Source organism: Rhagoletis zephyria, unplaced genomic scaffold, assembly GCF_001687245.7.
Source record: "Rhagoletis zephyria isolate East Lansing unplaced genomic scaffold, Rhagoletis_zephyria_1.1 Rzeph_scaffold_00622, whole genome shotgun sequence".
In the NCBI taxonomy this organism is placed as follows: domain Eukaryota; kingdom Metazoa; phylum Arthropoda; class Insecta; order Diptera; family Tephritidae; genus Rhagoletis; species Rhagoletis zephyria.
This window is the reverse complement of record NW_016157706.1, coordinates 120908-134667: the sequence shown is the minus strand read 5'-3', so window position 1 is coordinate 134667 and position 13760 is coordinate 120908. Positions and strand designations below refer to the sequence as shown.

The 13760-nt window shown below is 38.6% G+C and overlaps 1 protein-coding gene across 3 annotated transcripts in view; it reads left to right on the top strand.

Annotated features, from left to right (window-relative positions):
- The window catches only part of LOC108360751 (protein still life, isoform SIF type 1-like), a 98496-nt gene that overhangs the window by 38121 nt on the left and 46615 nt on the right, over positions 1-13760 (top strand). For all 3 annotated transcript variants that reach the window (XM_017613171.1, XM_017613170.1, XM_017613172.1), the window contains exons 2-5: positions 7354-7474; positions 8016-8157; positions 8893-9086; positions 12485-12603. In XM_017613171.1, the coding sequence (XP_017468660.1) occupies positions 8051-8157; positions 8893-9086; positions 12485-12603 (420 nt within the window). In that variant the 5' untranslated portion in view covers positions 7354-7474; positions 8016-8050. The remainder of the gene's footprint in view (positions 1-7353; positions 7475-8015; positions 8158-8892; positions 9087-12484; positions 12604-13760) is intronic.

Sequence of the window (13760 nt, the reverse complement as noted above, 5' to 3'; positions counted from 1 at the left end):
TTCGCTCCTCATACTGCTTCCTATTCTCTTCGGCCTTAGCGCTCTGTTGCAACCCCGACGCTGTTGGTCCTTCCAACCACCTCTTCCCTACTTTCTTTTATTTAAGGCTTTCGAAAGTACTTGATTGAAGTTGACACTTTGGTTGCGGTTTAATTGTTTGCTGTTGTTGTAGAGATTGTTTTCTAAACTAATACTGTTCAAGCGTTGACTGCACTTTGGATAAACTTTTTAAAGCTGCAACAACATTGAAAATGAAATCGATAATCTTCTCGACATTTCCTCTCTCTTTCTCTCTCTCTCTCTCTCTCTCGTTCACCATTGATTATGTTATTCTAGCCGTTGGTGCTTTTGTTTCAACTGACAAAGTAAGAATAATGTGGCTGCTGCGTTCGAACTTTCCTTCTAATGTTATAAATTGCCACCATAAGTTGAAGAGATTAAACAAAGAAATTAATTTATAGTTGGCTAGTAAATATACAAACATACATATATATGCATGTATGTGTGTATGCGCGGACGTATGCAATTATGTGCATAATGTACGTATGTATTGAAGAGCTGAAAAACGTACATATTTACTTATATACTCACATGGGTGAACATTGAATTGAGTGTAAGCTTATTAGGTTAAATAAAAAATTGGGCATTATTATTGCGAGTCTCCTGAAGAGAAATAGAGTTCTCCGACCGAAAATATTAATTTTAAAGAATTCCATACCATCTGTACGAAAATTTGTATTTTCCCCATCTAGTAAAATACATGGAAAACTTCGAGCGCTTGGAGCGACCCCTAAATATCTTTTTGATCTCAAAATAAAAAAATAGAGAGTATATTTTTTACGGTATAGAACATTCCTAGGGGGTGAGAGCATTCAAATTCCCAGCATATTATTACAATTTTCATAATTTGGAATTTTTGCATTCGAAATATATTTTTAAGCTGTAAACTTAATATTTTTTTTCCAAATTTTAAAGTTTTTATGATAACACTGCCGTTGTTGATATCTGCAAGTCCCTCTTCTTTGTCTCTTAAACTAATAAACCTATCTATTCAAAAAATCATCACATTTCTCTTCCTAGCGATTTTGGCCGAGTTCAGTAAAGCACGCCAGTCATTTCTCTTCTGTGCCAACTGACGCCAATTGGAAACGCAAAGTAAAGCCAAGTCCTTCTCCACCTGATCTATCCATCGCAGTGGGGCCTGTGCTACCACCAGCGGGTTCCGAGTAGAATACTTTCAGAGCTGGAGCGTCGGTGTCCATTCGAACGACATGACCAAGCCAGCGGAGCCGCTGTATTTAATTCGCTACACTATATGCATATCGTTGTAAAGCTCATACAGCTCATCGTTCCATCGTCTGCGGTACTCGCCGTCGCCAACGCGTAAGGCCCGTAAATCTTCCGCAAAATCCTTCTCTCAAACACTCCAAGTGCCGCCTCATCGGATGTTGAATTGTCCATGCTTTTGCTCCATATACTAGCACGGGCATGATGAGTGACTTCCAGAGCGTGGCTTTATACGTCGAGAGAGAACTTTACTCCTGAATTGCCTACTCAGTCCAAAGTAGCACTTGTTGGCAAGAGCGATTCTCCATTGGATTTCAATGCTGACTTTATTATCGGTGTTAACGCTGGTTCCCAAGTAAACGAAATTCTCTAGTTTCTCGAAATTGTAACTGTCAACAGTGACTTGGGTGCCAAGCCGCGAATGTGCTGACTGTTTGTTTGATGACAGCAGATACTTCGTCTTGTCCTCGTTTACCACCAGACCCATTCGCTTTGCTTCCCTATCCAACTTGGAAAAGGCAGAACAGACTTCGCGGTTTTTGTTACCGATGATGTCGATGTCATCGGCATAAGCCAGCAATTGCACGCTCTTGTAGTAAATTGTTCCTGAGCGGTTCAGTTCTGCAGCTCTTATTATCTTCTCCAACATCAGATTAAAGAANGCATTAGTTTTGAGGGGATGCCAAATGCAGACATAGCGGCGTATAGGCAGCTCCTTTTAGTGCTGTCAAAAGCGGCTTTAAAGTCGACAAATAGGTGGTGAGTGTCGATCCTTTTCTCGCGGGTCTTTTCCAAGATTTGGCGTATTGTGAATACCTGGTCTATGGTGGATTTGCCAGGTCTAAANATCCTATTCTCGCGGGTCTTTTCCAAGATTTGGCGTATTGTGAATACCTGATCTATGGTGGATTTTCCAGGCCTAAAGCCACGCAGATAAGGCCCAATTAGTTCATTGCCGGTGGGGTTCAGTCTTTCACACAATACGCTCGATAAGACCTTGTAACCTATGCTTAGAAGGCTGATCCCGCGGTAGTTGGCGCGAATGGCGGGGTCACCTTTCTTGTGGATTGGGCTGAGCAACCTTAAACTGCAGTCGTCGGGCATGCATGCATCTGACCATATTCTGCACACGAGTTTATGCATGCACCTTATCAACTCCTCGCCGCCGTACTTGAATAGCTCAGCTGGCAGGCTGTCAGCTCCAGCGGCTTTGTTGTTTTTCAGCCGCGTTATTGCTATACGTNATCAGCTCCTCGCCGCCGTACTTGAATAGCTCGGCTGGCAGGCCGTCAGCTCCAGCAGCTTTGTTGTTTTTCAGCCGCGTAATCGCTATTCGTACCTCGGCATAGTCAGGCGGTGGGACAGCTACTCCTTCATCATCGACTGGGGCTCGGGTTCGTCTTCGTCACTACTTTCAGCGCTGCTGCTATTCAGTAGGTTGTAAAAGTGTCCCCTCCACAATTTAAGTACGCTCTGGACATCGGTCACTAGGTCGCCATTGTTGTTCTTACAGGAGTACGCCCTGGTCTTTAAACGTTCCGTAAGTCGCCTAACTCTTTGGTAAATTTTCGGGCATTCTTCCTGTCGGCCAGCATTTCAAGCTCTTCGCACTCACGTATTTCNCACAATTTAAGTACGCTCTGGACATCGGTCACTAGGTCGCCATTGTTGTTCTTACAGGAGTACGCCCTGGTCTTTAAACGTTCCGTAAGTCGCCTAACTCTTTGGTAAATTTTCGGGCATTCTTCCTGTCGGCCAGCATTTCAAGCTCTTCGCACTCACCTATTTCGGCCTCTCTCTTATTGCGGAAAATACATCTCACTTCCCTCGCTTCAATTCCCTATAGCGGTCCCACATGGCTAGCGTTGCACCCGATCTCAGCGTGGCCCGGTATCTTTTTTCTCTACAGCTTCCTGACACTCCTCGTACCAGTTGTTCTTTCGGGCTCGCTGAAATCCGACTACTTCTTCAGCGACGGTACTTAGTGAGAGGTAAATGTGGTTCCATTGCTCGCATATGTCGGTTTGTTGAAGAGTGCTCTCTGAGAGCAGGTGCGAGAGTCGAGCAGCTAAAGCACTGGCTGTCTGTTGTGATTGCAGTTTTTCCACGTTACGCTTTCCTTGCATATTTGGGCGCACATTTTTTAATGCACAGGGGCGGGTGCGTATCTTGGTTGCAACAAGATAGTGGTCCAAGTCGATGTTTGGGCCTCAGAGTGTGCGTACGTCTAAAACACTGCAAGCGTGCCTTCCGTCAATCACAACATGATCGATTTGGTTTCTCGTTTTTCGAACCGGAGACAGCCACGTAGCTTGATGGATATTTTTATGCTTAAACCTAGAACTGCACACTACCGTGTTGCGGGCCCCGGCGACGTCGATCAGCCTCAATCGGTTGTCGGACGTTTCGTCGTGGAGGCTGAATTTTCGGACCATGGTTCCAAAGATCCCTTCCTTGCCCACCCTGACATTGAAGTCGCCAAGCACGATTTTGATATCATGACGGTGCAGTGCTCTTACGTGCGCTCCAAGCGCTCATAGAAGAGATCCTTGGATGCCTCAACCCTCCCTTCCGTCGTTGCATGGGCGCAGATGAGCGAGATGTTGAAGAATCTCGCTTTGATGCGGATTGTGGCTAGACGCTCCTCCACCGGGATGGTGTCTCTCTCCCACCACAAATCCAACTCCGAATTCGCGCTCATGGCAGCTGTAGTAGACGTCGCAAGGCCCAAGACATTGTCTGCCTTGCCACGTCCAACGCATTTCCTGGATGATCTCCCGAGGCTTTGCCTTGCTTCTTCACTGGAAGTGGTTTTTACGTTGCGGTCCCAAACCCAGCGCACAACCCATTGCTGGGGCGGGGATGGTTTCGCAACCAAATACACGTTTATATAGCGAGCCGCTTGCTCCAAGCAGACACCCGCTTACAGCCGCACCTACTGGTGAACAGACGCTGAAGACTTCAGTGAGTCCATAAACCGAATAAGTCGGAGTGGCCCCACCGAAGCTCCCTCTCTTTCTGACGTGACCCAAAGCTCCATTCGGATTGGTTACCGCATCTTGCACATGTGTTGCTCACGTTGCCCAGGGTACGCGAACGAGGACGAAGAGTCGGGATTGAGTATAGCCATGCAACTGTAACTGCATATCCAGCGCAACGACTATACCCCATTGCACTCTCTTCTTACAAATATTCAGATAACTAACATGAAAGTCTTAAAAATAGTGTTATCTCAATAAATATCCTCTTCCAGTAAAAGCAATGCGAATCTGACATATTCTAATGAATTTTAAACAAACAGTTTTTAATATTTTACGAATTCCTTTTCAAATGATGGGCTTCCTGCAACTACTTACTTACATGCGTATGTAGTTAACTGCTTGCCTGCATACTAACAAATGCAAGTTTACGTTACGCAGACGCATAAAAGCCTCGAAGAACGAGTAGCAAACATGTAAGGAAGACATTAATTTATACCACAATGAAGACAAAAAAAAAACAATTCTGGTAACAATGAAAAATTGCAAAGATAACAACGATGGGGCACTTAAGCTAACAAATGGTAGAACTACTTCATTCGAATTTCTTTAGACAAAAGGCATTAAAACAAATTGAAAGCTGTAAGAAATACTGCTCGCACTATTTTTTACAGACATACATATAGCACATACAAACATATGAAGAAGGAAGACCATGTACATAAAGTACATAAAAGTCTGAGATATATTTCTGAGAAAATTTTAAATTTAAAGGAAAAAAATCATGTGGGGCATTCCAGCCCAATTCAGAAACCATTTGGCTTTAACATCATTTTCGAGATATCGAATTTGAAAAAAAACTTTCCTTTTTTAATGCCCACAACTTTGCGCAAATGGGCCGAATGAACCATTTTTTAATTGAAATTTTCCATTTGTAAAACATTTTTGGACAAATTCTCAAAACCGTTGTGTTTACACGTGATTTTTTTTTAATTTTAGTTAAGTATTAAACGATAAAGTGAAAAATAATACTTCGAATTGATTGATTCTACATCGGTTGAAGCCAATTTCAACGTATATATTTCTAGAGAAGAAAGTGCCCAAATTCGATCTCTTGAAATTTCGGCAATATTTTTCACGTTCAATTTTTAATTACAGGAGTTGAGGTTATGTTTCGTTTTCGTTACATAATAGGGGTATTCTCTGAGTCTTGCAAAGCCATTGCACGGTGCACAGATTGCACGGTAAAAACCGGTTTTCGTATCGGACAGCTTTGCAAACCGTGCAATCCGTGCAAGGGCTTTGTAAGACTTAGAGAATACCCCTAATGTTAAAAATTCATTGCAAATATTTACCACAATTGCATTATTGTTTCCACATACATAGTTAGATAACAATAATTCAACAGTGAAGCATGTCCCACCCATTTGTTGAGGCGGACGCAGGGGAGGAGGTAGGACGCGCCTTAAGTGACATTTCGACCAGTTTTGGGTTTTTTCTTTTGCTCGTTTAATGTTTATAGAGTTTTTTTTTCATAAAAGTCTAGCACATTACATAACCAGTACCACATAAATCCACATTTCAAACTTTGTAAAAAAGTATACAAATTGGAAAAACTTTAACAATTACACGCAAAATTTTTCATTTTTTATTCGGAACTTTTAGAAAAATTCTAGGTATGCAGTTTTTTAGCCCATTAAATTTAAGTAGATAAAAGCGAAAATTTCAAGACAATAGGAGATCGCGTTGATTTTTATTATTATTATTTTTTTGCTGACGGTTCTAGGAACTTTCTTCCATATAAAATGCACTATCCCAAGATAAAAAGTGAGTGAATAGAAGCTCTACTACTACTAGTCTTCTTATATTTTATAATAAATAATCTTCAATATGGACCACACTAAAAGCTCCTTTTCATACAAAAGTTCGTACGTGCCCCACCAGTAACAAACGTTGTCCCACCCGTGACAGAGGAGTTCCGTATTTTTTTTTTTATAGTAAAGCAATAATTTCTGTACAAGTTTTTACTTTGTTAGTGTGTGTGGTCCTTTTTTTTATTTCAAGACATCAAGTTCATAGAGAAAAGTGAAATAAATTCACAGAGTATACGGAAAATATATCTGCTCCAAAAAGTAGGCTCTTTTTTTTGTCACAGAGAGAAGAAATAACTCAGATTTTTTCCCATATAAAAGTAAGTTGGAAAATTTTTCGTAATTGGTAATAACTCATATAATAGCTAATTAGGTGTAGCTTTATTAAAATGTAGAATTGTTGAGAACTTTATGCCTAAATTTAAAAAAGAAAGTACATTTTTAGTGTATAAATCTCACACTCGTGACGGTAGGATACCTAAATGTGAATGTGTGTGACCGAGTATGTATATTTTAACGAAATTTTGCACACAAATAGGTTATAACTTGGATTAACATATATGATATTTTGTGAAGGCAGTTACCACCATTTTGAAAGCTAAAATTAATTAATTAATAAGTTAAAAAAAAAATATTACAACAGTGTAGATGAAAACCGAAAAGGGAGCCCAAAACGATATATTCTGAAAATATTTTTAAGAAGGTTGTCACCTCTTTGAAAAGTAAATGTCAATTAATTCATAACGGAAATAAAGTATCACAACATTGTGGGTGTTAAACGAAAGGGGTTCAAAGATTAATTTAGAAAATATTCTTTAACCCTGGCAGTACCTTAATATTTTTGTATACGTAAGCAACACACGCGTAGTCAGCTCGTCGATTCGACGAAGCAAGTACTTCTATGGATGTCAATCCAAAGAGCTATAAGAACGCTTTGTTTAGAAAATATTTTTAAAGAGGGTTGCCACCTGTTTAAAAGACTAATTAAATTTAATTGGTAAGTCAAATAAAAAGTTAAAATATTATGTCAAGTCAAACAAAAGATTTATGTTAAAAATGGAATACACACTTATAAAAAAATTGCCATCTGTAAAAAAAAATAAAAATTAAGTGCATCTTTTAGACATTTACAAGAAAATATTCTATAGATCTAAATAAAACATACACAGTAAACATATTGTATAAATTAAAAAAAAAAAAAACTTTTGTCTTTGCAGCGCGGTAGTCGTTATCACGCTCATCGTCACAACCAACGTTCGCAGTCCTTAAATCGCGGTCAAGCGCTTTCTCAAGCAGATGTAAGCGGAATGTGGTGACATCGGGGTGCCTCTGGTAAAGGTAATTATATGAAAGAAAATAAAAATGCTGTAAGTAATAACACAGAAATATTCATTCTTTAAATGAGCGGACATGAAAGAAAATTTTACAAAATACCTAATCGGAGCTAAATTGTTTTAGACCATATTTTAAGGAGGCCTTTTATTAGTGGCCCATTTTTTAGTCTATACTCGTTCAGTACCGGTTTAGTACAAAAATATTAAAAATAACGAATGTTCGGTTATTAAAATTTATTTCATCCATTGGCCATGTACTATTAACTTAAACTGGGTTGTATTTTAAAATACATATTTAAAACCAAATTTCCCCATACGGTTAATTTCTGGAGAATCGTATGGCAGAATAAATAAGCTACGCCTCAATGAGAACAATCCTTTTCTCTTTTAAGAAAAAAAAAACAAAAAAAAACATGGACTTACTTAGCTCCAGACTAATTCTGCTTTTCTAGCGGCCAACACAAAAAGTGCACTTTTATGCATCGGATAAATATTTCTGTTATAACTGCGAGCATGCAAATATTTACTGAAATTTCTTATTTCAGCTGCAGGAGGTCAGGGTGGTTGTGCGAGCTGCGCCATGGGTAACAAGTTGAGCTGCTCCTGTGCGCCATTGATGCGCAAGGCGTATCGCTACGAGGACTCTCCATGGCAGACATCACGTCGGCGTGACGGGCATTTATTAAGGTAAGCTATGCAAAACAAATTGGCAAATGTGTAAACAAATGTGGAAAGAATAGAAACGGTTTCTAAGCTTTATATTTCGTTTATACTTTTAACACTTTTGAAAAATAAATTAAAAAACAAAAATAATTGTGAAACCGAAATTAATTTCCGTTTAATTTTTCTTTTGTCTCTTTTTCTTTACGCCGATTTATTTTTCCTGTGGTCTCCTCTTCTCTTTACCAACGTCCAACGTTCCATAACCAACCAACTAATCAACACCACCAATCGACCAAACAACAAACAAACCTATACAACAATATGAATATTAAAAAAATAACTATGTTTCAACTGTAATAAACTTATTCCTCGAATTCAATATTCACACGAAAAAAAAAACAACAAATCAAAAATTTAAATCCACTAAAAACTGTCACCAAAATTTTCGTCATGACAAAACTTGCTAATTAATAAAAATGAATTCAATTAATGAATTATTCAACCACCAAAAAAACCAATGCCAATCAATCGATTACAAAACCAACAAATGTACAATAACAACAAAATCATCCTGTTTTTCCTTTCGAACTTTTCGTACTTCGTTTTCACATTTTATGTACAAATATTTGTGAATATTGCAAATTGCAATCATTAACCGTTATTATATTCTATTTACACACAAAAAAAAAAATCTTGCTAAATAACTCCATAATCACATACGCACACATATTTACAATGAATGTGGCTAATCTGCGCCAGTTCATTCAGGTTGTGGGCTGAGGTATTTCATGTTTCGGCAAGTGGCGCCGGTACCGTTAAGTGGCAGCAAGTATCTGAAGATTTGGTTCCTGTTAACATAACCTGCATCCAGGATTCTCCAGAATGCGTATTTCATATAACGGCCTACAATAGTCAGGTCGATAAAATATTGGACGTTCGACTCGTTCAGCCAGGTGAGTGAGAGAGTTTTTTATTTATTTATTTTTTGCTAGACATTTCGACCGCTTTTTGTTCCATTTTGACCACATAAATGTGGACTAACAAATTGTGAGACTACCTCACCGGCCGTTTGCTTGTTCAAGAGATAAATCCCTTAGAATGAGCTTGCAGGTAGCAAGCGAGGAACTGATGTGCCCTATCTTGCAATTTCGTTCACCTTATCGTTGCCTGGTAAGTTTTGGTGCCCCGGCACCCATACCAGGTGACGAACGTACTGCTCAGTCATCTCGATCATAGATTCGCGGCAGCCCGCTACTGTTCGTGAACTGTATGTGACCGAGTCAAGCGCTTTAATTGCTTCACTGTCAGAGACGACAGGGATATTGTTGCGTATTGCTTCTCCTGCACCTAAATGTTCTATCGTCTCCTGTATCGGAGCGACCTCAGTCTGAAAGACGCTGCAATAGTCGGGTAGGCGAAAAGATTTTTCCAGCCACAGTCGAGCTGAGTAGCCACCCCCCTTCCTAGCCCTCTAGTTTAGAACCATCGGTTTAGACCTGGAGTCATTCCTTATCATCAGTAGCCCCTCGTGACAAAAAATCTATATGGAAAATAAACCCTATACCTCTTTGTGAAGTTTAGACTTAGTACAGCGTAATCCGTGCCGGTATATCTATGTTCTCTAAGATTGCAGTGTGGCCATCATGGGTGTCTATCCAGCCGGATAGTTTCCGCAGCCTCAGGGCGGCGCACCCTGCTAACTGTTTTCCAACGATGCCAATTGGCAGAATAGTGACTAAGACGCACATTGCCTCCGATGGGGGTGTGCGTAGAGCCCCGCAGATGCAAAGCATCGCAGTTCTCTGCACTTTTGGAACTGCTTCAATTGTAGATTTCTTGCCGGGACTTGGACACCATACCAATACCCCGTAGAGTAGAGTAGGCCTAATAACCACCGTGTTGAGCCAATGCATTATGTTTGGGGCAGCCCCCAGCTACGTCCAGTTACCCCCTTACAGCTATAGAGAGTTACTGCAGTTTTTTAACGCGTTCTTGTATATTTTGTGCCCAGTTAAGATATTTTTCCAGCACTACGCCTAGATATTTTGCAGACTCCCCTAATTTCAGCGTCGTGGTGCCTAGAGAACCAGGTCGGATTTGTCCGGGGCAGCACCCAGGCCTTTCTGCATGGTCCATCTTTCAATCAGTCTTAATTGCCAATTTTTCAGCAATGTATGATTCTGGCAAAAAAGCGACCCATTCCTCGAACCCGGCCTCAAGCTTGGGATTCCTGAGTAGAAGTATTCAATTCTAGCCACTCGAAAATTTTACTTATTTATTTATTAGTTTATTTAATAATTATCTAGAAAGAGTTACATTTCATATAGATTACAACGAATTATAAATAAGAAGTACAAACTAAGTAATTAATTCATTTAGTATTGATTTATAACGGGTTTCCGAGTAAGTAAAGTTTAGAATCGAAGAATTTGAGAGCAAGTTGAATTCCTTTAGAGCCCTGAATATAGGAGCATTAGAAGCATAACGAGTTCTTACCGTCTCCAAGGAGAAAGTTACGTGATTTCTTAAACATCTCTGAGGCACGGCGAAATGGATACGTCCAAGCAAATATGGGCAATCTATGGCACCACCTACTAAGTTATAGACAAAAGTAAGGGATAGAATAGATTACTTACAATCTAAATACTTAAGAGTAGAATATACTGTATACTGTATATACATATACTGTATTCAGAAAAAACTGCCAGATTGGAAACAGTATACCTACCAGCCATGAAACCGTGCTGATTTACAGAGATAAAGCGGTTAATTGAGAAGTACAATTTTTGTTTTAAAATGATAAAGCGGTTAATTGAGAAGTACAATTTTTGTTTTAAAATGTATTCGAATAATAACCTTCCAGGCATCAATAAACTGACCAACCTCGAGAGATTTGTTGAAAATTAATAAAAGATGAGACGCGAATGCGTAGCAGCACTTAAGAAGGTATGAAGATAGCCCATCAACAGCCGTTTGAGTTGACTGACGATTTGATTTGTCTAATGCTGTCTTCAACATCTTCAATGGTTAAAGAGGGAGTTCCAAAATTAACTGGGGAATAGTTGTTCAGGAGATTGTTTCCACCTAGAACAGCTTCCTGTTCGAAACTAGACTTAAAGAAATCTGCAAAAAGATTTGCAGCCTCAAGAGAAGTGTGAGCTTGGATATCATTATAAAATACTACTGAGGGAATACTTAAACACGATTTCTTCGACTTTACATACCTTCAGAAAGCTTTGGGCTTGGATTTTATCTCAGTCTTAAATTTCAGAACATAGTTACGCTTTAGCTCCTTGCTTAATTATTTGAACTCCTTCGAGTATTGTATGTCTTCTTCGCATCATTTTCGCAGAATTAATATTGTGTATGGTGTAACCTTGCAAATGATCGAGTAGTGTTCTTTTGTAGGTCTGGAGAAGTAATGTAGAAACTTTTAGTTTTAAGATTTTCCAACATCTGGAGTTTTCAACTTCTGTGTAAAAAAGTTTTTTTATTTGATTAAATTTTTTTAAACTCTTTTTCTAATTTTATTTTAGCTCAGCTAGTGTCCATGGAAATAACACTGGTATCGGTATCCATTTATCAGACAAAAATAGGTTTATTGATGAAATTCACCTAACCCTTAATATATATGTATGTACATATATAGGGTCATAATTCTGTCAGCCTGCTATTGATTATCTTAAATACTACCTAGTTTTACTGCTATTAGAAAAAAACGTTTATATTTTATATTTTTTTTTATGTTGATCGACAACTGGGCTTGATCCTAGGGCCTGCGGAATGGTAGATGTTACTTTGAGGACTTCTTACACAAGTCCGCAAAGCATTTTTATCGTAATTCTCGTATCGTATTTTCAAAATAACCCGTCAGTCGTTTCTTCTTCTCCGGGGAAACCAAGTCCCTCCCCATCTAATTTTTCCAACTCAGGCAAGGTATTCTTCATCCTCATTCGTACGACGTGGCCTGGTCAGCATAGCCGCCCTATTTAAGAATTTGTTTGAAGAACGCCAAGAATTGGGTCCAAACCATCTCAACTGGAAATATGTTGAGTTCGGGCGTTTTCGAACTGAATTCTGAAATAGGGTGTTCTTCAATCAAATTCTGAAATAGGCCGTTCTTGAAAAGTTTTCTGAGATAGGACGTTTTCGAACTGGCTGCCGAGATAGGGCCAACTTCCACTCAGACGTCGATATGTAGTTGATTATCCACTTTAATTACGAATGTTAATTTTCGATTTTTTTAAATTCGTAGGTATAAATAAACAATATATGCACCAGTACTTGTTAAGATGAAATATTTCTTTTTCAAATAATAACAAAAACATATCTGTATCTAAATTTGTTTTAGGAACTCGCATTGGCCAAGCATCAGAATGCTTTGTGTACTGGAAGGATCCGATGACCAATGATACGTGGGGTCTTAATTTCACTTCACCAATCGATGCAAAACAATTCCGAGAATGTTGTGTAAGTATTCTCATGCGGATTAGCAAGGCCGACAACTACAAACAAAGCGAACTGTGTGTCAAATGCATTCAGGATTATCTGAGCCACTCGCATAAGCATATGGTTTTACGAACGTGCGTGTGTGTGTGTGTACATAGAGCCTGCACTTATTCAATTATTGGTACATATATGTATGTATTTGCATGTTTATGCAGAATGGTGGCAGCAGAATTCCGAAATGCAGTCGATGTTTGCTTTGCTTTTACGTATGTCCGACAAGGTTCAGTGCAGAATTAACAAAATGGAAGTAAAAACAAAAAACATTGAGCTAAAAATTAGTGTTAAAAATTAAATCAATGAAAACAAAGAATTTGCAAAACCTTTAGTTGATTGTAAAAAAAGAGAGCAAGTGAATTGGAAGTTTATAAATTGTTCAGTATAAATCTATTGGGAAATTGAGGAGCTTAATTGAAAGTGTCCCTTTCATAAGTGGCAAGCTTCAACAATTTTTCAATACTACCAATCAAAAATAAACTAATTTAATTAATAACAATAAGCGGTAGTTACTTGCAATCTTGAGTTGTTCATTGAATCATTGTCATTTCTTTGAAGAATATGAAATATTTTAGATACATGCGTATTGATATGTTTATTTGCTTTATAATTAACTGAAATCATGATTGGTATAGTAGTTGTTGCCTTATCCCTTCAAGCTTTCATTCTCACAAATCGTAAAGTTTATTGTTTCAAGAATTTCGAATTATTCATGCCAACTCATTCACACGGTTCAACGTAATACTGTGGAACTCAACTTTGAGACGCTGAAAATGGCAAATAGACCATCTTTTTAAAAATGTGTAAAAAATCTCAAATCCCATTCATTCGCACATGGCTGATCTAATAACCAGTGATGGAAAAGTACTAGGAATGTCTATCCCGGGGTCCCGGGATCCCTCGCTATTTTAAGGTCCCGAACATTTTCGGGATTTGTAATTTGCACTGATGACAATAATAGAAACTCCGTTTCTTGACCAGTATTGGCTATATTAATTTTTTTTTATTCAATAATTAAAATTTTATATTATTAATTAGCTAATACATATAAAACCGTGCGATAGTAAATTGTACGATCAAAAATCAATATATTCGCGAAACCATGAGCCAAATATAGTAAAATT